Consider the following 25185-nt stretch of genomic DNA (forward strand, 5'->3'; position numbering starts at 1 on the left):
CTCTACTGTACTGTATACTGAGCCCTGCACACTGGGTACTGTTCCGCTTACTAAGCACTCTACTGTACTGTATACTGAGCCCTGCACACTGAGTACTGCACCGCTTGCTAAGTACTCTACTGTGCTGTATACTGAGCCCCGCACACTGAGTACTCTTCTGCTTACTAAGCACTCTACTGTACTACATACAGAGCCCTGCACACTGAGTACTGCGCTGCTTGCTGAGCACTGTACCATAAACTGAGCACTGTGCCGCAAGCAAAGTAATTGTGCCACACACTGAACACTGCACTGCCAACAGAGTACTGTGCTGTACCAGTACTATATGCAGAGCATCCCCATGCTTGAACAAGTCATACCTATTACACATGTAAAACAGGGATCATACCACATACAAGACCATCGTAAAGCGCATTGACCATTTTTCTGGAATATTCCCTTCAAATGATGGCCTAACACAGCAGCGATGTTCCTTTAGAAGCCCAGAGCCCCGTCGCACTTCAGGACATCTGCCAGTTTCCACCAATTGGAAACGTCAAGTAAGATGCAGGGGAACGGTTCACGGTCAACTGGCTTTTTATAGTGATGTGATTTATGAGCTAGCCATCGCTAAATGGCTAATACTTCTCAGGAGTTACTCCGCTGGAAAGTGCGTATAATAAACGACATCCCATAATATACTGGCAGCACTTTTGATGAGGATTGTTTTTTGAAATTTATATGTTGGGGTATAAAAAACATGCTGACTATCGAGCATAAACAGGACATGATTGACGGCGACCTGCATGGAGCCTGTCAACGTTGTACAATATTCTGGGTGACTCAGATCTCTGGGAAGCTCCTGAATAAACTGCACAAACAAGCATTGTTTATGTGAAACGTTGCTGGAAGCTGAATCGAATTAGTCAATTTGCATAAAAATTTACGCACATTGACTTAGTTACTACAGTTGTGTGCCGGGGTGTGCAGAACGCAGAGAGTAACAGCGACAGCATTTCCACATACGTGTCATTATTAAAAAAATATGTAGATTGGTTCTGGTCCCTGTCTGAAGATGTGAGATCAGACTGTGTCCTTTTGAACATTACTTTTAAGATACAGCTTTCCATGCCCAGACCACCACTACTAGGTCCTTTATTCAATATTTTCAAGCTTTCAAGCCAGAACTAAGTAAAAAGTGATACTGAAAAATCTGTTTTTCAAAACTGTCTTTGGTCATTTATGATGGTACAACATCTGTTTTCCTGTTAACATTACGGGTAGTAATAAATTATAGTAGGGTTAGCCGTAATTTGCAAATGTGTCATTTTTAAATGTTTATAGGTATTCCCAACGTGCTCTGCTTCCTCTTTCAATCCTCCCAAGGCTACAAAACTGACGAGGTTTCAAAAATGAAACCTATGCGCATGTTACTAAGGTGCAGCTTGCTGCTAGATCTGCTTCACGGCACATTGGCTCTACATGTTTTGTGTTTCCTCAGTGCATGGAAACCTTACAGCAACATGGGGGCCGGGTTTGTTGTTTTTGCGGCCCACTCCCTACGCCCCCCCCCCCAAATTAAAACAAAATAAATAAATAGCTAGCCAGTAGTCAGAAGATGGTAGCTAGCTAGCTGGTTAGCAAAACACGCTGCTTCTGCATCTCTTTGACAAGGACCGTGATTATCTAATATTCAGTGCAGTGACCATTTGTGGTTTGAATGGCGGTGAACACTGAGCTAATTCGGGTGCCTGGATGTGTCCCCAACAGCAGCACTGGAAGGTGGCAGGAACCTTCGGATGCAGTAATGCAGTGTGAGGTGGACGGCTTTCTGGGAGGTGGTACAGAGGATCAGCCTGAACCACCTGCAGCCGGACAAGCAGCACATCCGTTATATAGCATCGTCATCAGGATGATCGTTAAGGTTTGTCTATTTTCCATATGGAAACCCCACATTTGGTGGGCTTTCCCATCTCATTCTGTCACTCTGCAGACAGTGTTTTAGGTTTGGGTGCCTTTGTAAAGTGCTCAGTTTGTTGCTCATCTGTTTGCTGCACTGTAGCTGTCAGGATGCATTTCAAGTTTAGTTAGGTGCTAGTAGCTAGTTATTCTAAATCCTCTTTGGTGCTGGGAGGGACTGCTTAGGCGTGCTGAAGGCTAGCCAGGCATTCAAGTAAATCATCGCCCACTGGGTGCCAATCCAACTACATTATAAAATGGAGGGTGCAAAGCAGGGGGCTGGATGTCAACCACAAGCTGCCAGCTCACAGCCCAGCAAGGGCCCGGGTCTAGCGGCACCGAGAGAGATGCCCCCCGTCGATTCATTGCTCCAGTAAAACAGGCAGCTGTAAAATTGGGCAAAATGTGAAATCGCCTTGGACAAACTTAAGTTAGGCAACACAATAATAGTAATTAAAATCCCATCTAAATGTACCAAAAACAGGATATGGTGGAAACAAAAGTTTGTCCATTGGCGAGTTTGAGTTCGACAAAGCACGCACACAGGACAGGAGAAACGACACTCTGTGACAGTACCAAGGGGGCTCTGCCGCCCCCCTCTCACACGCAGGATGGGCCTGTTTCATGGACACGTTCAGTGCAGCTGCCTTTCCGACGTCCCCTATACTGAGCAGGGAATGATTATATATTACATTAAGCACCATACTGTCACGAGACGCTGCAGACACTCGAGGGCGGCAGGCTGTGATCACTCTCATTTACTCATGTGGAGGTCATTGTATTTTTATGAAGCAATAATTCAGAGTGCAGGACATATTAAGCATTAGTATGGTGGCGTGAAGGTTTGCTAACATATTACCACGCATCTCCCCCGCCCCCCAGGCCTCGAAGTGCAGCTATTGCCAGCTTTAACCTCCCACCAGCTATTCAGAAAACATATCCTCCTTCAGACACCCTTTGCTGGACGGTCTGCTTGGTTTCTGCTCCGTTCTGGGGCTCTGGCTCCCCGACTGATCAAACGGCACACGGATATCCTGATATCTCAGGCCTCATTTTTATTTGTGCCCTGTTATAACTGAATATTATGTTGTTACTATTATGTTAGAAGAATCATGGAATGATCTGAATGGATCTGAAGCATGAAGGGGTTACCAATAAACAGTGAGGTCAGTGAGGTCAAGTTCCCCTTTAATAACATCTGACCACAACCGCTGATCTCTGCTCACTCAGCAATGATGGACGATGAGATGTTATTAAAACATTTTACATGTTTTTTATGAATAATAGGAAAATATGGATTTGGCATGAAGCTCTCATGAGTAAGCAAATGGAAGCATCACCGTAATGCCATTGTGTGTTTGTCTGAAGACATCTACGTAAACAAAGACTCTTAGTGTCTGTAGAGCGCATTCAGTGAGATTACCTTGAAAGCAGAGCTCATCATTTTCTCACAATAAACTGGTGCAGATGTTTGGCACATCTGTGAGCCATTGGTCTTAAGAGGATTGTAGAGGAACATGGAAACATGGTGCAAAGACTAAATGTTAATATCCTTGGAAGGAATTCAAAGCTCAATCTCTAATAATGAGCATGTTCAGGGAGTCCGAACTGCCGATGCAGTATTCAACTGACAATGTAGCGTCTTCTCATCCCACAAGCACAAGCTAGGAGATGAAGCCTTCAAGACTCTGAAGTTACACCCACTGCTTGGCAGAAGACTCACCTAAGTGACTCCCACCTCCTCATGCAAAGCTCAGAGGTGAACCATGAAAAACAGCAAAAATCATACTTACAGGGTGTCCCTCATGTCCGTCAGTCCCAGGGAGGCCAGGCTTTCCAGCTCCTCCCTAAGGAGACGTGTCAAAGAACATCATCAGAACAATAACATTATCTGCAGGCTTTTCAAATTCCTGTCAGCTGTCAGTACTGTTAGTATCTCTAGTGCAGATTTAGAACTTAGTGGTTTCAAAATCAGGAGAGCTATTTCATCTCATTAGAGTTTTACAGATACTACATCAGGGATTTAAAGCACGTTATGGAAATTTATGTTGGCTGGCTTCTAGGGTAGATATCCTCGTCATGAACGAAGTTATGTAAGGTATATGAGGAATCTGATACGAGTCGCACTTGGTTTAGCTTGAAGCTACATCTACACTGCAAATGTTTTCATTTAAAAGGGAAGGCCGTCTTTAATCCACATTAGCCTGAACTTTTCAAAACCCAAAAACTAATACTTGTGAAAATACTCTTCAGAGTCATATACTTCTGAAAATTCAGTTTTCGAGTTTCAGTGTGTATGAGTGAAAACAGAGACTTTTGAAAATGAAAACCCTAAAAGAGCCCTGAGTGGGACCCACTCATTATGCGCATCTTCGCAGATTTGATCCCACCAGTTATACCCTCTGATTGGTAACCTGGGGACTGTACTACTAAGCGGAGTTACTGGCTTATTGGAGGAATTTGTCGGATTTAAGGTAGTCTAGGCAACATGTAAGTGAACGAATATGAAGTCCATTTAAACGTTTTTTATCAATGACTAAAATAACCTCCTCGCCTTCAATCTCTGACTTGTGAAATGCGAAATACTGTTTAGCGCTTTTGGTTTCCTTATGGGTAGGATTTGAGCCCTTTTTTCAACGGAGAGCGTCATCTAGTAGATTCAGAAAATATAGCAAATTGTTCTGGAAGCCTCATTTTGGCCATCATTACTGTTTGGCAAGTGTCTGTTACACTCTGATGAGAAAGAATACGATTAACCAACTGGCTTGTTAATTTTAACACAGCAGTAAAAATCAGCCATTAAACTGGAGAGATATAATAACCTGACATTTATCGCGATAACCATCGATATCGACCAATATGAACTTTCTTTTTTTTATTTTTATTTTTGGCCATAAGCTGAAGCAAACAGTATTCTGACCCGGTGGACATGCAGGCGCTGCTGTTATTGTTGCTTTCCCTGCTGCTGACCTGTATGCGGTTAATTTGCATGCTGCACAGTGAGTATATACTGCAATGGAACTCATTATCACTAGTGAATGAATGATGCCATGCAGGCAATACCTTCTTTATCTGTTTTGTTGATGCTCGCATGCGCAGTGTAGGCTAATAGCTACGCCATTTATGTTTTCACTCATTTCAGTATTGCTGGAAATACTTTGGTAAACAATGTGAAAACGCCTGTGTAGATGGGTGTGTAGAATGGAGTTTTCAAATGAATATGTAGTAGTGGGGGTGTAGCCTGAGAGCATCCTGTAAGATAAAGCAGCCTCAGGTGGAGGATTTGCAGAGTCAACGGCGCTGCCTGTTGAATCACAGACAAGTGTACTGCGGAGATGAAGGCTTGTTCCCTGCTCTGCAGAGCCATTTAGCATAGGCTCAGCATTCAGAAGGTGCTGCCAGAAGAGATGATTAAGAACAACTGGCCGGACCCACAAGTTGGAACCAGGAACCTTAGATGCCCCCCCCCCCCACCCCCTAGTTTTCTCTGCTCCAGATTCTCTCGCCTCAGAGGAAGAGGAACAAATGTGGACATTAAAGGGGTAATATATGTTTCAGAGATACAACATCAGGCGTATAACGGAGGATTTACAATGCAGGGAATCACCGCGGTGCTGATCAACAGCCTTCTGAGTAATAAGAAACGGCTGCGGAGAAGCACTTGAAACAGTCATAGTAGCCTGCAGTGCATGAGGAAGCACTAACGTGCTCATGGATCTGCACGTGACCCAGTTTCAGGAATACACTTCTGCAGCTTGGATGCTGCCTGGTAAGGAGAAAGCCGAGAGATGTGCATCTCTGGTCCTACGGCCTTCGCCGGCTCGCCTCATTTTCATAACCGGGCCCGTTGCCTCTTCATCTGCCTGCTCTGCTCGGCTTCTGCTCTAATTCCCAAGTTGGACGGACCGTTCGGGCTTCATACGAACCTTCTGGCCGTCACTGCCTGGCTCCCCATCTTTCCCGTCAAGGCCAGGACGTCCCTGAGTGGAAAAACAATGGAGGCGTGAGTGCCTTCCCGTCTTCGTTACCGACAAGCCCCCGGAAAGTTCTGCAAATCCATACGCACAGGAGCCCCTGGAAGTCCAAGCAGTCCGGCAGGTCCCATGCTCCCCTTCTCTCCCTGAAACCGGCACAACAGAATCAGTACCATTTCAGAGCTGGTTTCAAATTCATTACACATAGCATAGTGTCCATCATGCTGCTTAAAATATCTATGTTTTTAAGGCATGCATGATAAATATAATAGGTCATCATTTTAGTATATGAAAAGTATACTTACCACCTTGCCATCCTGGCCAGGTGACCCCTGTAATCCTGGAGACCCGGTCGAACCCTGAAATGTCGAAAATAAGAATTAAACACTGTTTCCAAGGTAACAATTTAACAGAACAATTTAGCAAAATTTCACAGAAGGCAAACACGATAATGAGCATAGTCAGCGTCTCTTAAAACTCTACTTTAGATCAATTGCACTCTGTAATTGATACTATATCCATATTTGTCCTTGTCATCAGATAAGAGCTAATACAGAAATTGGAGCCACATGTCAGGTTCTCAAAGACCAATTCCTTTATAGGGTGAGAGATGAGGTGAAAAGAAGCTTGAGGTGTACAAGGAAGCTGAAATGGTTGCCATTAGTTGTCAAACATCTCCCAGGAAATTCACATAAATGACACTCCAGTTCTAAACAGGGAACTTCTGCTAAATCCAGCTGAGTGTTGGGTCACCTCTAAAGACATAGAAAAGCATTTTAACATCTATTTGCAACGGTTATGTGTAATTCCTAGTAATTTACTGCTGACAGGAGCTTCATGTTTGGGATTTATGCTTGATGAGGCATCGCCCTCTAGCTTCCTGTTAAAACGCAGAATGTGCCAACATCACAACATAAGCAGCCTGAGATTTTCACACCCATGACCTTAAAACCTTTTAAAACTCAAAAACACCCCAGACTGTAACTTATCATTAGGAGGAAATAATTACTTTGGTTTCTCACTCGTAATGCAAGCCAACATTCACCCTCGGAGGTCATCACAGATATTCTCAAGCACATTTCCATTAAAAATCAAACATTTCCTGCTTAACTGAGTGACTGACACTCCTATAGATATTCCACATGTTTTAACTCTCTGTGGTACCTCTTGACAAGACATGGCAGTATGACCCTTGTGTTTATTTACCTTTTCACCTCGTAGTCCCGGTAACCCAGGAAAACCCGAAGAGCCTCTCTCACCCTGAATAGAAATGAACAGGAAGAAATCATGAATGTGCACAGCTGTTTGTGAATGAAATTACTGCTGAGCGCATTCGGTATGACCCAGATGAAGGCACTGCCCTCCTACCCGATCGCCAGGCTCTCCTTTTTCACCCTTGTATCCATCGGTACCACGTGGACCCTACCAGGGGCAGAAAGGTTCTGTAAGTCTCTCCAAGCCAGAGAGGTGGAGCTCGATCTGCTCAACAACCAATCAGCAGATGTATATCTGTACCTGCATGCCAGGTGAGCCTGGAAGGCCTGGATTTCCTCTGACACCGGGAACACCCTGTGGAGGAAGAGATTCAAATATCTGTAAATGAATTGCTGGTGAGATCATTTGCTGGAGCACCTGTGCTGGGGATCTGCCTTTTTAAGCTTATAGGCTTTAATCTATTCGTCCACTAATCCTCACAGTGATTTTGTTGAGAGCAGCAGGGCCACATGTGTGTACGCTGGAAATGTTACCAGCTTGGGGTCAGCCATTGAACAGCGTCCATCTTTGCTTGCACATAGCGTGTAGCTAAACAGCAGACTCTTTGAGTTACAGTTGTTAGCAATTACTTAGCTGTGCAGTAACTGCAGTGTTTAACGCTTGGATTGTCCCTTGCTAACAAATGAGTCTGAGTAAATGTAGCATTAAACAGCCACTGAGTCCTGTACACAGACTCCACAGTGGCATTTTCTTATGAAAGATGATGTTCTGATTTAGCTTTCGTTTAATCTGGCTTAAGGCCCCGAAAACTACGTCAATCCACCACATGATTCAAAACGGCGGCCTCCCTCAAAAGGCTGCTTCCAAGTGTGCTACAGTAAAGTCTTCGGTGTGCATTTATTCAACCATAATTTGGAATACTCCAAGTTAGACTGAAGCCTGTCATATTTTCCACTGTTCAATTGTGGCCTGTTATCATCATGGGCCGATCAAATAAGCAAATTATTGTGCCTGCAGATGTCACTAATGGGTTGGACTATGACTATCTGTATGGATCAAAGGCCCAGAATCTCTGCACATTAGGACCGCAAGCAGACCTCATGAAAAATCTTATTTTTGTAGCTAAGCGAGCTTCCAGATACCTTTTGAAAACATGCATGTTCATCAATGGCCAGAACATCAAGTGGCCTGTACAATACTAGAATGATTTTGCGAAAATTATATGTGTTATGATCACTGCTGCCAAACATTGTTGGAACTCTGTGTTATCGCACAGATTTGGCCATTGTTTGGAGAAGAAATTAGCAGCACCAAATATAAAGCAGGGGGATCGATTCAATTGAGGTTATAGTTGTTAACCGTTCTAGAAAGACGGCAAAATAGGGCACAGAGTCCGGAAAAGATGGAAAGCTGCAGGGTTTTTGATTTACGATGTTTGCCATGTATGGGAGTTTGGCTGGCAGAGCGTAAGCCCTCATGCGGGAGCAACTCGCAAGCCGAACAGCAAAAGCAGACTGAGAAATAGGGTTAGAAGCCAGACACTTCACAATGGCTACAGAGAAACACTGAAATATTCTTGACTATGTTAATGAGCTAAATTTCAGGGTATAAATGCCAGCACTGATTTTCATGCACATGTTCAAGCTCAAATGATACTTCTGCTTCTGTACAGTGTTTGTGTTTCTTGTTTTTTTTTGTATTTATATAAAGACATATGTAAAGGTCTTATGCGAAATCATAGTATGCCAAGACAACAAATGAAGATATTCAGTCATATTTTGTCATTAAACACCCATGGTACCAGCCCAACTACTGGGAGCCAGAGGCCGAGGCGAGCCATGCTGGATGCCCAGAATGATGCCAGTGCCAGCTGAGCAAGACTGTATAATATGGGAAACTTCCATGTTGCATGGAAAGTAGAGTAATATTCGGCTGGTTTGGAAATGGCCCACCATTTGACTGAATGGTGTTAAAAGAGGAATTCTGCTTTCCTGTTAATGCTATCTGGGAGGCCATTCTAATGACATCACTTTCCAAGGAGGCTGGGATATTGGCACCTACCCCACCAGCAGACCATCTTGGCAGGGAATGTCACGCACTTCCTGCAAGAAGGTGCAGGGTTGTTCCGAGTTCATGCTACTGCTGGGAAGCTTGTTCATATTAATCCCAGACTGTGTGTGTGTGTGTGTGTGTGTATCAGGGTTGGGATATGAAACTATGTAGTACTCACAGGCTTACCCTCAGCTCCAGCAGGTCCAGCTTGGCCTGGGCCTCCATGTCGTCCCTCTTCACCCTATTTCAAACACAACAGCAGAGGGTCAAAATAAAAACAGAGAGGCAAAATCGGACACTTTGCAAACGGACATTTCAAAATCACCAGCTAAAAATGCTGTTGTACACGATTTCAATTACATTTGCAGTTAAATTTAGACACTACAAATATCTGCTCAACGCTGAGCCAATCACAGGCATTTTTGCTGCACGTTATTATTTATTTCTTGTGTTGCAGTGTGTGTGTGTGCGTGTGTGTGTGCATGTGTGTGTGTGTGTGTGTGCGTGTGTGTGTGCGTGGGAACTGTTTTTATCAGGGGCTTTTTGGTCCTTTAAAAAAGTTTGTTAGACTTCAAGGCAACATTGGCACCATTATAAAGCGGAAACGAGGGCCACCAAGGAAAGTCGGCACTTAATGTGAAACACGTCCAAACTTTGCCGAAATGCGTCACGCTGGGAGGTCCATGTGCATTGCAGCCATGCCTCATTTTCCAAATGGCAATGAAGTTCGTTCACAGTGACTGCTGACTGAATAATGCTGGCTTATTCCCCTGTATGAATGCATTGGTGTGACAATGAAGCCTGTTCCCAGGTTGAAGTTAATGCTTGTGACCTTTGCTAAGGTTTTGAAGGGTGTGTATCCTTAAATGGGGGATAATTGCAGTCATAATTGAATGACCTTAAGGATGATATTTTTAATGCAGTAAAACCTGCTTCTTATTAAAAGCATCTGCTGGTGAGCCTTGTTCCAAATGCCAGAGATGGTGCATGATCCACATAAACCCTTTTTCTCCAAAAGGGATCAATTAGTACCTATGATAAATGCAGGTGACTATGTTGAGAAGTTATGGCCAAACCAATGTGTCCTTCAGACACCCTGTATCTCCATCGCTATAGAGCACCCACACCTACTGACCTTCAGGCCTGGAGCCCCGGGTGGGCCAGGGGGGCAGGTGCATGGTTCCGGGGTGGGGTCGATGTCCCGGGGACCGTTGGAACACTGCCGTAGAAACACACAGTCACACGGAGCATGCACAGCCACAATGAAGCGATGCCCTTAATGAACCCAGTCACATTCTGCACAGTGGGGTCAGAGGGTGAGGCTAGCCGAAGGTGGGGGAGGCTGCTCCCACTCATTTGACAGCCCATAATTTACAGTAACACAGAGGGAGCAGACCTTCACCATTTTTTGACACCATTGAATGAACCGATAATAAGAGCCTATGTCCAAACACCCCTCAGGAGCCCTTCTAGTAGGCAGGAATCCCAACTATTAGGTAGATAGCTCAACTAGTAGGCAGGTAGCCCAACTAGTAGGTAGGTAGCCCATGTAGTAGGCAGGTAGCCAAACTAGTAGGCAGGAATCCCAACTATTAGGTAGATAGCTCAACTAGTAGGTAGGTAGCCCAACTAGTAGGTAGATAGCCCAACTAGTAGGTAGGCAGTCCGACTAGCAGGTAATTAGCCCAACTAGTAGGTAGATAGCCCAACTAGTAGGCAGGAATCCCAACTATTAGGTAGATAGCTCAACTAGTAGGTAGGTAGCCCAACTAGTAGGTAGATAGCCCAACTAGTAGGTAGACAGCCCAACTAGCAGGTAAATAGCCCAACTAGTAGGTAGGTAGCCCAACTAGCAGGTAAATAGCCCAACTAGTAGGTAGGTAGCCCAACTAGCAGGTAATTAGCCCGACTAGTAGGTAGATAGCCCAACTAGTAGGCAGGATAAAAAGATGTGGATATAAAGACTGGCAGGGCCACGAAGCGAAGCAGCCTTACCTCCACTGTTGAAAATGAAGCTACTTTGAAAGCGAGCAAAGCCATCTCTTGATATACGTACCTCTCCATCCTGGAAACGAGAGGAGTGAAATTCTGTCAGGCATCATTTCACTTGAACAGAATCGCATGCGCAGACGCGCAGGCTGGCCCAACGGCCGCCTTCAGCCAGCACGGCATGGACTCTCGGAAACTGCAGTCACGCATGTCGGTCTTGCAGTTAAACCGGCGAGATCTGCCTGGCGCTACACCTTAATGGTGAAAGGATTAGCAAAGCCAAGCCAACGTTTGGCCCCACACCGTGCTCCCGGAGTTATCATCCGACTGGAAAATCAAATAAAACGCAGCGTGCATGAAGCGAGTATTAGCGTCTATGAAGGAAGGCTCCAAAAATGCAGACGGGCGCAGGAGACGAGGGCAAGTGATAAGTGCATATGATAAGCTAACAAAAAGCCATATGTACAGTATGTGCTCTGCATTGTATTCTGAAGATCACCCCCAAAGACAGGGAAAAACCTGCTTTACCTACTTTAGAGCTGAAATGACAGCAGATGCTACTATGACCCATAAGCAGCAGGCTTGGTGTTTTCAGCACCGGTCCCTCATCATACTCACCACTCCAGGAATCTCACAGGCGGTTTCCCTGTTATTCTGCTCCGGGTCACAGTATATCCTCAGCTTCTGAATCTCGAACTGTTTAGGGAGCATTCAGAGAGACGCTCAGTCACGATGGACTGCTGCTTGCAGCGAGCACAATTGAAAGCAGACATTCTGAAGAGGATCACGTGGATCGCATGCCCTGATTTAGTGTCCTGTGAAAGTCACGCTTATTTTATAAATGTCAAGGGCTGCTTCGGACAAAGACACTGTACAGTAGACCAACTCAGACTTTGGTCATCAGGATCTGCATCCTTCTTGGTTTCAAGACTCTTTTCAGTTACCCATGATATTGGCTATATTTTTTTCTCATTTTTAAAGTGTAGGTGCCATTTACTGCAATATTTACTCTTGTAAAACACTGCTACACTACTAGAGCAATGTTAAATGTTTTCTTCTCTCTCATGCACTCAAACGCACACCACGATTACGCCATCCCATAGCTAGGGGCACAAGTGTGGGCCAGATGTGTTTCACGCACATCCTATGTGTGTGATCCACAGCCGCTGTTCACACTGCCTCTGGTTTCACTGGCACTGTAAAATGATGGTAAACAGGAGATCCGCTAGTGACCTGCGCCACTGGGGGGAGAGAGGGGCACGGCATGCGGAAGGAGATGGAACAGAAATGCATAAGCACTGTTTGCATGGTATAATCATTTAAACGAAATGTCCAGATGCTTTGGTGGTACAGCGGTTAGCACTGCCGCCTTCCAAGCAGCTTGATTCCCAGTCAGCACCGATTGGGCTGGTTTGAGGCTCAGTGGGTTCCGACAATGTGCCCATGAGGTGACCGCTCTGTGCTTCAAAATCTCCTGAGCATTGGCCCTTAGCTGCCCAGTTCCTCCAGGGGCTGATTGGCCCATTTTTCTCAATTGTATGTTGGATGTGTGATTCAGTGGGACTAAACCTCTGTGCCTCTGATCAGAAGGCTGCCGGTTCAAGCCTCAGCAGAACAGTCATGTGGCCTTGTTGCCTCTGAATAAGGTCCTTAACCCTCAGCTCCTGGGGCACCAGCTGAGCCTCTGCTGGGAAACTAGATGTCTCAGGGAGAGCAAGATGGGGAAGGTGAAAAGAAAATGTCCCTTCTGGGATTAAAACTCTCTCTGTTCTATTCTGTAGAAGTGTCTTTAAGAGCTGCCACCACTTCACCTTAATTAAAAATGCTCTGTTTGCCATTTATTGCCCTTCTGCCCCTCTACAGGCCAACAACAGGAGTGCAGGTCTAGAGATGTCATTTACAGCAGCTTACCGGTACGGTCGTTTCTTTGCTGACATACTTCCCGACTTGCGTCTTCCCGTTAATGAAGATGCCATCTGGGGGTTCAAGAGCCAGCGTCTCGATCTCCATGTCATCCACGTAGAGCGTGACGTCCTGCTCTGTGACAAGCAGGCGGAGCTGATGCCACATTTCATCAAACAGTTTCTGCAACCCCAAGAGAAAAAGCGGAGAATAACTGTTATGGAAAATAGCTTGATTTCATTAAATCTTTCAACCATTAATCACGATTCCTTAGGTGCATTAATTAGGTATGCAGTACTTATTTCACTTGTTTTGGAAAGTCCTACCGGAATCAAGTAGTACTCTGGATAAAAGTTACTCGATCAGCTCAAAGGAGGAGCAATTTATTACTGTAAAACATGTATTGCACTCACACTTTAAGTAATAGATGGTTCAGAACAATAACAGAATGACTAGTCCCATTTCAGCGGACTCCAGGAGTCTGTCTCCATCTATGCACAATTTCCCTGATTGGCGTGGCTCATTCAGAAGAATTTATGAGAAACTGAAAAAGACTCGTTTATGGTCTATAAAGGTCCATTTTTTCCTTTTCCGAAGTTGAATGATTTTTAATCCATATGCAGGTCAGAACGCGTGGAATCTGGACAATGTGGCCCCGGCACAATAAGGGGCCACTGCAAAGGCCAGGCCAAGTTGAGAGGCAGTAGAAGAATGAAGGATCTCAAAGTCCGGAAACCCTACTGAGGGACCTCCAAAGGGTTTTCTTATAGAATTGTGGCCTGCCTTCTTCTCATTGAACTGCTTCTCTAGTAGGGCAGCAAAAAAACCTGTAATCGTTCACTCAATGTCATGCCTCAGATGAGAGAACCTTGTTTATTCTCACCGACGATTTGCCAAATCTCTGCTCTCCAATTAATCAAGACCACATGGATGCCTGGAGGGTAACCAGACTGACACGTGCTCACGAAAGACTCTTGCGTAATTGGAATGTTTTCCGCGCATCTCGCACCAGATCAGGTCACATGGTCGTACCCTGGCTGGCGCTTTTGAGAAGACCACGGTCTGGGTGCCACTCGGTGCAAAGCTGGTTGTGGTGAACATGACCGTACGGTTGATTCCATTCAGGGTGACTGCCATCTGAGGCTTCTCCTCCTGGGTCTGTACTCTCCACAAATCCCACATCTCCATGACCACTGATCCCTTGTACTTCAGTGTGGCCACGAAGACGTAGGAAGGGGGTAAGCCATCAGGAAAGAGCAGCCTAGGAATCACATCGAATGACATGAAAGAGCATGAGGCTAAACCATCAGCAAAATGACCCGCTCGCAACACCAGTCCCCTAGAATGATAGTTTTAAATTAATCTTACCTTGTACTTTCACTTAAATCAACTCTTGGGGTCACCTGATAAGCTTTTGTGCCTTGAAAAGATCCCTGAGTCTTTTTCGCCTTTTTGGCAAAGTCCAGGTGTAGCAGCATGTCAAAACCCTTCTCATCGCGAGTTTCCACCGTGATCCTCGAAGGGCAGACAGTTTCTATAGTTACAAGGGGAAAACATGGGAGGAAAAGGGAGTGCTGTTTGATTCAGGTAGGTGCATCCATAGAGGATATAAGCATCGTATCCTTAGGAAGTTGAACATTTCTCCCTTTCCTGTGGACATATTCATCCCTTCCACGCAAAGGTTCTGTAGAACCATCTCAGCTGATATTCTTTAAAATGATATCTTGCTTTGTCGCATGGCTCGCGTGTAAATCGCAAAGCAGACCGTTAAGGGTTAAGCATCCGAGGAACTCAACTGTTTATTTCATTTGGCCCCAGAATTGGAAGAAAGAAACTGTAGTGGAAAAAACTCTTGGCCTGAACAGCTGGATATTTTACAAGTATGTATCTCTCAAGAACGTCTCCTTACCTAGAATGTCATATCTGCCCTTAACACACATCTCCCTCTTTTGTCCCGCTACGCTAGATCCGATTTGCGCAAATCCTGCTCTTGCCTGACAAATTCTCTTCCATTTTCCGTCTGATACGTGTATGTGTGTGGAAAGGAAATTTGTTTTGGGACTATATATGATGTACAGTGTTGTAAAGTATTGCAGACACCCTAGCAAGGACAGACAAACTAGCACAGCTACAGTGGATTTCTGCTTAAACTCGAGAAGAGACTTTCCTGACGTGGTTAAGCTAAAGAGAAATGTGTGTGCATTTGTACTAAAAATGACATTAAACTGTACTGCCTCTGTAAACAATGGGTATTTCTGATTGCCTTCATATGCATCTGGAATGTATTAACTGCCTGGAGCGACTGGAAAGAATTGCAGAACCGTCAAATGTGGACATTAAATCCAGTTAAAGCTTTTGGGTGCTGCATTTTAATGCCAGATTGAAGTAGTTGTGTTCATGTACTGTTTTGCAATATCCTTAATATTCTGCAATGTTAATTTTCTGCAAGTGGATGCATTATCAATCACTGATTTTAATCACTGATTTTAATTGGTCAAATTGGTTTTATTTGAAAGGGTTGCTTTTTTTGAACACCTGGATTATATTCTGGTGAACTGGAGCACATAAAGCAAGGCCTGGCCCGACTGAAAAGCAGTAGCTGTATTCTGCATGTAATCCACAGCTGGATGTTACACAAATCTGCTGTCCATGAAGCTGACAACGCCGAGGTGCACAGGACAGAGAGCCATGACACGGAGGGACGCCCAGCTACCTTCACAGAGCTTCTGACGGATGACCTCGCGGATCTTGGTGATCGCGACATAGTCCTCCACGTAGAAGACGTACGTGGAAGGCGGCTTGTTGGCGATGGCCCTCAGCTCAGCCTCCTCAGTTTCCTGCCCCACTCCGATGGCGAACAGGATGATTCCCTTCTTCCTGGCAGCCTCCGCAGCCACGGCCACGTCATCCTGCGACTTCCCGTCCGTCAGCACAATGGCTATCTTGGCCACGCCGTTCGGGCCACGTTCTGACATGTCAAACACTCTCTCGCTGGTGAACTGAATAGCTTCACCCGTCCTGGTGTTTCCACCCATGTACTCGATGGACTCCATGGCCCTGATGAGTTCCTCGCTGGAATGGTGGCTTCCCAAGGGAATGTGCAGGTGGGGGTTGTCACTATACTGGATCACACCCACCTGGGTGAACTTCTGGCCGATGTTGAAGCTGGTGGTGATGTTCACCAGCCATCTTTTGACTATTTCGAAGTTGGTGTCTGCTACACTCCAAGAGCCGTCTAAGATGAAAACCAAATCACTGGGGGCCGTTCGACAGCCTGCAAGACGAGACAAAAAGAGGAAAAGCCAGTTTTTAACTGCTTACCATGAAATTAAAGTGCCTAATATCCAACCTTTTTAGCAGGACACAGCAGGAAACATTCAATGATCCTGAACGACCACAAATCTTCACAGTTTAACCAAAATTCTGAGAAGCACAAAGATCAACATAGTTCAGATTTGTCATGCGTTATGGAAGGCAAGTGGAGGGGTCACTCTTACTCAATCTCATATCCTTCTGAGCCGTGCAGAACGTTTCAAGGAACCCTAGGAACACAGTGAGAATCACTAGAGCCGTGGGCTTCTTTTTGTGACCCATGATGTCTGAGACACAAGCTGAAGTTCTACCTGTCAGGAAACAAATAATACTCACGTCAATGAAATCACATCACACGACGTGACAAGTATCTGCATTCTCTTAAAGTAAGTGGACATTAGTGATTCAAGAGAATCCCCCTCGGCCTCAGACTGAATAGCAGGCTCTTATTTCACAACTATATTTTATGCACCTATGGCAATATAATGTAAAGATCCATTTTAATTCAACATGGAGCCAAAGAGGCCGCACTTGTTTGGGCATGAAATACACACAAATATAACCGCATACATTTATTACATGAATATGCAAAGGCAGCGCAAAACCAGGGACTCTTTTTAAAAAATTTTGCCGACCAGGAATCGTGGATTTCAGGAATGCAGGGTTTCCAGAAAGCAAAAATGAGTCTACAGGGGCCAGCGAGGAGCCATGGGATGGACCAGGCGAAGGACACATCCAATCCCTTCCATTTTCGAAGATTTGGGTAATTTCTGACTTTGTCATAACTTGTCATACAGTGACCACCCCACTCCCACGCAGTGTCCGTGGCGTGACTGCAGTTTTCCAGCCGCTGGCCCTCAGCACGAGCCCCACGCAGCTTCACGGCGGTCTGGCTGGCTGCGGCGCTCCGGGGCGGGGCCTGGAGTGTCGCGCCATGGGAGCAGTTCCACCCACGCGGCTTCCCGGCTCCATCAACTTGCCTTGCTCTGGCTCCTCCCGGATCCCCCGTCCACATCCCACATGGAAGCCATTTGCACTGTCAGACAACTTTGGACTGGAACCAAACACATGCATCCGTGACGAAGCACGGCAGACTTGGCCTAAAGCAGCCCATAAGAAGTCGGTTCTGATCTGACAGTCCGGTGCTCCGGATCGTAATATTATTTGCTTCTCAGTGGACCACATGAAGGCACAGCTCCACACACCAAAACCACAAAAGTACCAGTCATTCCCAGCCGCTCTGCAGTGCCACGGCTTGTTTTTCGGCTGGTCTTGTGAAATACATTTTCATCAACTCAATACATCTAACAGTGTTTTCTCAACATTAACGATCTGGGAACCTACCAGGCGAACGCAGCTACTGTCATAACAAAGCAGCCGCACAGGGTGGTAACATCCTATTTATTATAACTACCTGAATCGCAGCAGCCTTTATCGAGACGTATCTCTGTAGCATAAGCAGGTAGCAATAAAAATCATCACAGACCACTTAAAACTCAACAATGACATCTCCTTGGACTTTTTCTGTGGGGCGTGTAGAGGCTGCTCTCATATTTTAATGGCCAGGTAATCTTTGCAGCCCACTAACGGAGAGTCCCCAGAACACAGTGAGGTTAGCCTCTGAGCCTGTGATCAGAAGGTTACATGTTCGAGCCCAGCCTCAGTACATCCGCGGGTCTTTCAGCAAGGCCATTTACTCCCAGCTGTCTGGCTGCTCCTCACGGCCAGCTTGCTCTCACCTACAGAGAGCAAGATGAAGGAGGGAAAAAGAGAATTCCTCCCACAGGGATCAATAACAACTATTAAAAAAACCTGCAGCAACTGTAGGTTACCAAAGAGACGCTCGATCCTGCACATGGTTCTAACTACAGCGTCCTTGGCGCGTTCAGAGGGGTCTCCCCTAACCCTGCCACAGTCTGAGTCAACATGGCAGCCTAACAAAGCTCCACTCCCTACAGTAACATCTCTGTTCCACATCAGCAGAAGATTATACCCCCCTTCCAGCAGTTTAACACGGGCTGTGTGACTCCACCCCCCCCCCCCCTACCACCACCAAATGGCGATTCCGAAGTGTGTCACTGGGCCTCCCAATCTGGGGAAACCCCAGATGTCAGCAGTGTTCTGTGAATTTTTCCCCATCCCCCTCTTCTCTGTGGAATATAGAAGACCTCTCTGCCACCAGCTCAGCACCTCCTGTCCACTGGTTTCCGGAGAACAGAGCAGAGAGGAGTGAGCAGAGCTGGTGTGTGTGTGCATGCTATGGCCCTTACTGCTCCCGTAGAACAGAGTAGAGAGGAGTGAGCAGAGCTGGTGTGTGTGTGCATGCTATGGCCCTTACTGCTCCCGTAGAACAGAGTAGAGAGGAGTGAGCAGAGCTGGTGTGTGTGTGCATGCTATGGCCCTTACTGCTCCCGGAGAACAGAGTAGAGAGGAGTGGGCAGAGCTGGTGTGTGTGTGCATGCTATGGCCCTTACTGCTACCAGAGAACAGAGTAGAGAGGAGTGAGCAGAGCTGGTGTGTGTGTGCATGCTATGGCCCTTCTGCTCCCAGAGAACAGAGTAGAGAGGAGTGAGCAGAGCTGGCGTGTGTGTGCATGCTATGGCCCCTTCTGCTCCCGGAGAACAGAGCAGAGAGGAGTGAGCAGGGCTGGTGTGAGTGTGCATGCTATGGCCCTTACTGCTCCCGGAGAACAGAGCAGAGAGGAGTGAGCAGAGCTGGTGTGTGTGTGCATGCTATGGCCCCTTCTGCTCCCGGAGAACAGAGGAGAGAGGATTGAGCAGAGCTGGTGTGTGTCTCCATGCTATGACCCCTTCTGCTCCCGGAGAACAGAGGAGAGAAGAGTGAGCAGGGCTGGTGTGTGTCTCCATGCTATGGCCCTTACTGCTCCCGGAGAACAGAGGAGTGAGCAGAGCTGGTGTGTGTGTGCATGCTATGGCCCTTACTGCTCCCGGAGAACAGAGGAGAGAGGATTGAGCAGAGCTGGTGTGTGTCTCCATGCTATGACCCCTTCTGCTCCCGGAGAACAGGGGAGAGAGGAGTGAGCAGGACTGGTGTGTGTCTCCATGCTATGGCCCTTACTGCTCCCGGAGAACAGAGGAGTGAGCAGAGCTGGTGTGTGTGTGCATGCTATGGCCCTTACTGCTCCCAGAGAACAGAGGAGAGAGGAGTGAGCAGGGCTGGTGTGTGTGTGCATGCTATGGCCCCTTCTGCTCCCGGAGAACAGAGCAGAGAGGAGTGAGCAGGGCTGGTGTGTGTGTGCATGCTATGGCCCCTTCTGCTCCCGGAGAACAGAGCAGAGAGGAGTGAGCAGAGCTGGTGTGTGTGTGCATGCTATAGCCCTTACTGCTCCCAGAGAACAGAGGAGAGAGGAATGAGCAGGGCTGGTGTGAGTGTGCATGCTATGGCCCTTACTGCTCCCGGAGAACAGAGCAGAGAGGAGTGAGCAGAGCTGGTGTGTGTCTCCATGCTATGACCCCTTCTGCTCCCGGAGAACAGAGGAGAGAAGAGTGAGCAGGGCTGGTGTGTGTCTCCATGCTATGGCCCTTACTGCTCCCGGAGAACAGAGGAGTGAGCAGAGCTGGTGTGTGTGTGCATGCTATGGCCCTTACTGCTCCCGGAGAACAGAGGAGAGAGGATTGAGCAGAGCTGGTGTGTGTCTCCATGCTATGACCCCTTCTGCTCCCGGAGAACAGGGGAGAGAGGAGTGAGCAGGACTGGTGTGTGTCTCCATGCTATGGCCCTTACTGCTCCCGGAGAACAGAGCAGAGAGGAGTGAGCAGAGCTGGTGCGTGTGTGCATGCTATGGCCCCTTCTGCTCCCGGAGAACAGAGCAGAGAGGAGTGAGCAGAGCTGGTGCGTGTGTGCATGCTATGGCCTCTTCTGCTCCCGGAGAACAGAGCAGAGAGGAGTGAGCAGAGCTGGTGTGTGTGTGCATGCTATGGCCCTTACTGCTCCCAGAGAACAGAGGAGAGAGGAGTGAGCAGGGCTGGTGTGTGTGTGCATGCTATGGCCCTTACTGCTCCCAGAGAACAGAGGAGAGAGGAGTGAGCAGAGCTGGTGTGAGTGTGCATGCTATGGCCCTTACTGCTCCCGGAGAACAGAGCAGAGAGGAGTGAGCAGAGCTGGTGTGTGTCTCCATGCTATGACCCCTTCTGCTCCCGGAGAACAGAGGAGAGAGGAGTGAGCAGAGCTGGTGCGTGTGTGCATGCTATGGCCACTTCTGCTCCCGGAGAACAGAGCAGAGAGGAGTGAGCAGAGCTGGTGCGTGTGTGCATGCTATGGCCTCTTCTGCTCCCGGAGAACAGAGCAGAGAGGAGTGAGCAGAGCTGGTGTGTGTGTGCATGCTATGGCCTCTTCTGCTCCCGGAGAACAGAGCAGAGAGGAGTGAGCAGAGCTGGTGTGTGTGTGCATGCTATGGCGCCTTCTGCTCCCAGAGAACAGAGCAGAGAGGAGTGAGCAGAGCTGGTGTGTGTGTGCATGCTATGGCCCCTTCTGCTCCCGGAGAACAGAGCAGAGAGGAGTGAGCAGGGCTGGTGTGTGTGTACATGCTATGGCCCCTTCTGCTCCCGGAGAACTGAGCAGAGAGGAGTGAGCAGAGCTGGTGTGTGTGTGCATGCTATGGCCCTTACTGCTCCCGGAGAACAGAGGAGAGAGGAGTGAGCAGGGCTGGTGTGTGTGTGCATGCTATGGCCCCTTCTGCTCCTAGAGAACAGAGCAGAGAGGAGTGAGCAGAGCTGGTGTGTGTGTGCATGCTATGGCCCCTTCTGCTCCCGGAGAACTGAGCAGAGAGGAGTGAGCAGAGCTGGTGTGTGTGTGCATGTTATGGCCCCTTCTGCTCCCGGAGAACAGAGCAGAGAGGAGTGAGCAGAGCTGGTGCGTGTGTGCATGCTATGGCTCCTTCTGCTCCCGGAGAACTGAGCAGAGAGGAGTGAGCAGAGCTGGTGTGTGTGTGCATGCTATGGCCCCTTCTGCTCCTAGAGAACAGAGCAGAGAGGAGTGAGCAGAGCTGGTGTGTGTGTGCATGCTATGGCCCCTTCTGCTCCCGGAGAACTGAGCAGAGAGGAGTGAGCAGAGCTGGTGTGTGTGTACATGCTATGGCCCCTTCTGCTCCCGGAGAACAGAGCAGAGAGGAGTGAGCAGAGCCGATGAATGATTCTTCTTTTCTTTCCTGTCCCTGTTTCCATTCATCCGCCCCTCAATTTTCCAAAATGCTTATCCAGGTGAAACCTGTCTCTCTCTTTTCCTTTTCTGTTGTTCTTTGGACTGCAGGCATGTTGTATCTAATCTATAGCTGCCGAATCCCAGTGTCTGACCTGAATTAATAGAAATCATATAACTGCTTTATACAGCACATTTCACAAACTGGCAGCTGACCTCGACCGTTTTGTAAGAGGCACTGCTGTTTCAGAAACAAGCATTTTTAGCCACTCCTTTTTCAAACTCTACTGGTTTAAATCTTCTGTTGCAATGAAGAAGTTCTTCCACCGCTAAATCAACAACTGCTGTTAAGCGTGTTCTCTTATTTAGCCAAGATCCTCAGGCACTGAAGGGGAAGCCAGAACATTATATCAGTCAGCCCGCTGGACACGGTTCAAATAATCAAAACCATGAAACTGATTCAATCACTTTGTCCTGAACTGCTTGGTCCACTGACAAGAATTGGCTCTAAAGGAACAGAAACGTTGCTAAACTGTACTTTTAATAGATGGTAAATGAAACCACAACCTTTTCTCCCCTTAAGAATCTCCGTATCTGAGAATGTTATGCAGCATCAGCTAAAACTTAACATCCGTACAAGCTTAAATCTGGCATGTTGTGCAGCCACCTGGGATGCTTTGACCCTGCCTTCCCGATCACTTTGGGTAAAATCATCTGCTAAGTGAAGAAAAGAAATGCAAGCAGCCAGTTGATCTCAGCGTAGACATGGACAGGATCCTGAGAAGCAAGCGGAGCGTTTCACAGAGCACAGTGCCCCAATTCCACTCATTCCCTGTCTGAGACAGGGTCAAAGCCCAGATAAGCAGTGATGAAATGGTCAGATCACACTGCCTGATTCAAATATGGCTGGACAGGTGCAGGTGATGATTTTGAGTTCCTTTCAAAGATTTCGGTGCCGGGGGATGATGCACGAGGGTAACACTGGTGCAAACTAAACTACACAGAAGTTTCAAACTTGTCACCAGTTGGAGTTTCTGATCACAGGCATCACATATAAACTGAAAAGTGGCATTAAGCAGAACTGCCCCTAAAAAGAAAATAATACTAACATTTTGTGGAAATAGTATGAAACTTTGAGCTAAATCCCCCTACCTGCATGTTGTACAACATTAGAAAAGAGCATTACCCCCCCTCCCTGAGCCCCAGAGCGTGACAGCGAGACACCGGCACATACCCCAGCCACGACTGCTGCAGTAAAGAGGAAGGACCTCGTCTCAGGAGCTCCGCGCCGTCATGTCCGTGTCGAGGAGACGAGAAGAAGGAGTTTGGTCTGCTGAAGCTGCCGTGATGTTCAGAGGATCTGACTTAGAGAGAGAGGAGAGCGAGACAGAGGGGAGGGGGGAGAGAGAGCGAGAGCAAGCCTGGCCCCCCGCTCTCGACGGCCCCCGCAGGATGGGGGGAGACACAGATAAGAACAGCTCTTATGATCGAAAGGGGCAGTCCTTTCTGGCCCGATTCAGGAAAGAGGACAGAAAGCCTGGTGACACTGTAGGCTTTGGTGTGTGTATCAGTGCCCCCCCCCCCCCCCCCTTTGGTTGTGTTTGGTCGTTGTTCAGTTTGCTCCCTTCCTATTTCTCACAGAATCCTTAATGCTCCTCAATGTTCTACATTATGAAATCTACCTTGTTCTCCATCTGCACAAATACATGGAAATGTGTTTGCTTTGTATTTCCCATCATGCTCTCCTTTTCTAAGGCATGCAGGCATATACATGCATGTGGGATCTAAGTTCTGGCTCTGAGTGCATTTATTCTGCCCCCCTGGAGCATCTCCCAGGGTTACGGGTCACACGCAAGGGCCCAGCTGAGATCCAGCTACTTTGCTGAGGAAGGAAGTTGAACTGGCAACCTTCCGATGCCATGTACTGAGGCCTGACTCGCTGATGGCATGGCTATCTCATTGAAAGCTGCATATCTGCCTGTGCTCAGAGACCCAAAGGGTATCATTTGTGCTGGTTAGATGCATGACCCTGTGTGCCCACGTGGGTTATAACCAGACCTATTCAGAGCCTTAATGAGGCAGGAACATCGTATTCCCATATGCTACCTAAACTTTGTGGTTCAAACAGGAAATAGGATTTAAGAAACTGTCCTGCAAAAATGTGCTCTGACTTCATCCCATTGAGAAATTTCTAGAAAGCACATAGTTTTGTACTGTATAACCTTTTATGTGAAATTACACCACTGACACATCTATCTGAACATTTTTGTGTCATTTTTGTGTTTTGTTCCACACTTAACTTTCTTTGCTTGTTGAGCCCTCACTGGATCCAGTGATGTCCAGTGACTGGATCATGTCTTGGAAACTCAGTCTTGCCCAATAACAAACATTCTTCTTAACAAAGGCCCTGACACTGCAAATGAAAGAAATCAGTGAAACAAACAGGCTACTGTCGGTGTGTCCCAACGGCTTGTGGTCATCAACTGCGCTTCCTCAGAAGAAGGTTAACAACCCCTCTGTGTTAAGATGTGAAATCAGAGTTTATGCTCCACATTTTTCTGCTTGTCACTGCACTTTAAAAGAGGCTTTACTTAAGCAGACATGTCGAGCTATTAAAGCTTTGAAGGGGAATTTACTCGCCTAGGAAATCCACCATCACCACTTAATCTGTAGAATTTGTGGACGGACTTACTGCAGATGCAGGTGTTTCCGAAATTAATTTGGGGAAAGTCGAAGAAGAGATCAAAATTGTAAAAAAATTATGAGAAGCTAATAGAAAGATTTTGGTATGTTGATTTTGTTGTGCATGCGGAATAATTCGGTGTGACTCATCTTCATCTGTGGCTGTAGCTCCTTGCAGCAGATATCCAGCCACTCTCCGAGTGAAAGATTGGGGTGTTTTTTGAGCTGCTAACATTGATCTGCCTGCAGTCGCACAGATGAGACTGATGTTCAAACTGTGGTTTGTGTTCTACTGACCGACATCTTCAGTTTGAAATGCCAGGCTGGAAAATCCTATTCACACGACTCCTGGCTGATGCTCCTTGACGTTTTTTGTGCTTCACGGAAGATTGGCGTCTCTCTAGAGGCTGAAAGATGAGCTTGATGAAGGCGAGTCAGGGGTCAAATGGGACATTAATGCAGCAGCTGTATTCATTCATCAGAAACACAGAAGGAGGAGTTTGGGGTCGTGTGGGGGAATCCACTTCATTCAATTCAATTATGGCCAGAAGACACTGGTCTTCTGCACGGATATATATATATATATATATATATATATATATATATATATATATATATATATATATATATATATATGTATGTATTTGACACAAACCAACAACTTGATGACTTTCAGTGTTTTCAATACACTGTACCTCTCGATTAGAATTTTTTGAATCTTTAAAAATTAATTGACATTTTAATAAACCTATGCCATCATTTTCCAGCATTTAAAATGTGCTTTCTTTGCGAAAATCTGTAAGCTGTATTCGAGGCTGTGGTTGTGTCCTGCTAAGAAACAACACAGCGGAATGTAGTTATGAGAAGCATCACATGACTCGCAAGCAAACGGGCGACTCATTTGATACGGAAATAACTCAGGCGGACAGAAGCCTTCATTCTTATTTTTAATGCTGAATGATCT

At 46.7% G+C, this 25185-nt stretch overlaps 1 protein-coding gene across 1 annotated transcript in view; it reads right to left on the bottom strand.

The window, feature by feature from the left end:
- Window positions 1-23046, bottom strand: part of col21a1 (collagen, type XXI, alpha 1) — a 39735-nt gene extending 16689 nt beyond the window's left edge. The window contains exons 1-17 of the mRNA XM_049008605.1: window positions 22774-23046; window positions 16568-16693; window positions 15784-16344; window positions 14439-14604; window positions 14103-14331; window positions 13080-13253; window positions 11787-11864; window positions 11236-11244; window positions 10315-10398; window positions 9358-9420; window positions 7428-7481; window positions 7281-7334; window positions 7119-7172; window positions 6218-6271; window positions 6005-6058; window positions 5865-5918; window positions 3732-3785 (exon numbers count right to left, since the gene is read on the bottom strand). Of these exons, the coding sequence (XP_048864562.1) occupies window positions 3732-3785; window positions 5865-5918; window positions 6005-6058; window positions 6218-6271; window positions 7119-7172; window positions 7281-7334; window positions 7428-7481; window positions 9358-9420; window positions 10315-10398; window positions 11236-11244; window positions 11787-11864; window positions 13080-13253; window positions 14103-14331; window positions 14439-14604; window positions 15784-16344; window positions 16568-16664 (1839 nt within the window). The 5' untranslated portion in view covers window positions 16665-16693; window positions 22774-23046. The remainder of the gene's footprint in view (window positions 1-3731; window positions 3786-5864; window positions 5919-6004; window positions 6059-6217; window positions 6272-7118; window positions 7173-7280; window positions 7335-7427; window positions 7482-9357; window positions 9421-10314; window positions 10399-11235; window positions 11245-11786; window positions 11865-13079; window positions 13254-14102; window positions 14332-14438; window positions 14605-15783; window positions 16345-16567; window positions 16694-22773) is intronic.
- Between the last annotated feature and the right edge of the window lie 2139 nt (window positions 23047-25185).

The sequence above is a fragment of the Brienomyrus brachyistius genome, chromosome 3, assembly GCF_023856365.1.
Source record: "Brienomyrus brachyistius isolate T26 chromosome 3, BBRACH_0.4, whole genome shotgun sequence".
Taxonomy (NCBI): Eukaryota; Metazoa; Chordata; class Actinopteri; order Osteoglossiformes; family Mormyridae; genus Brienomyrus; species Brienomyrus brachyistius.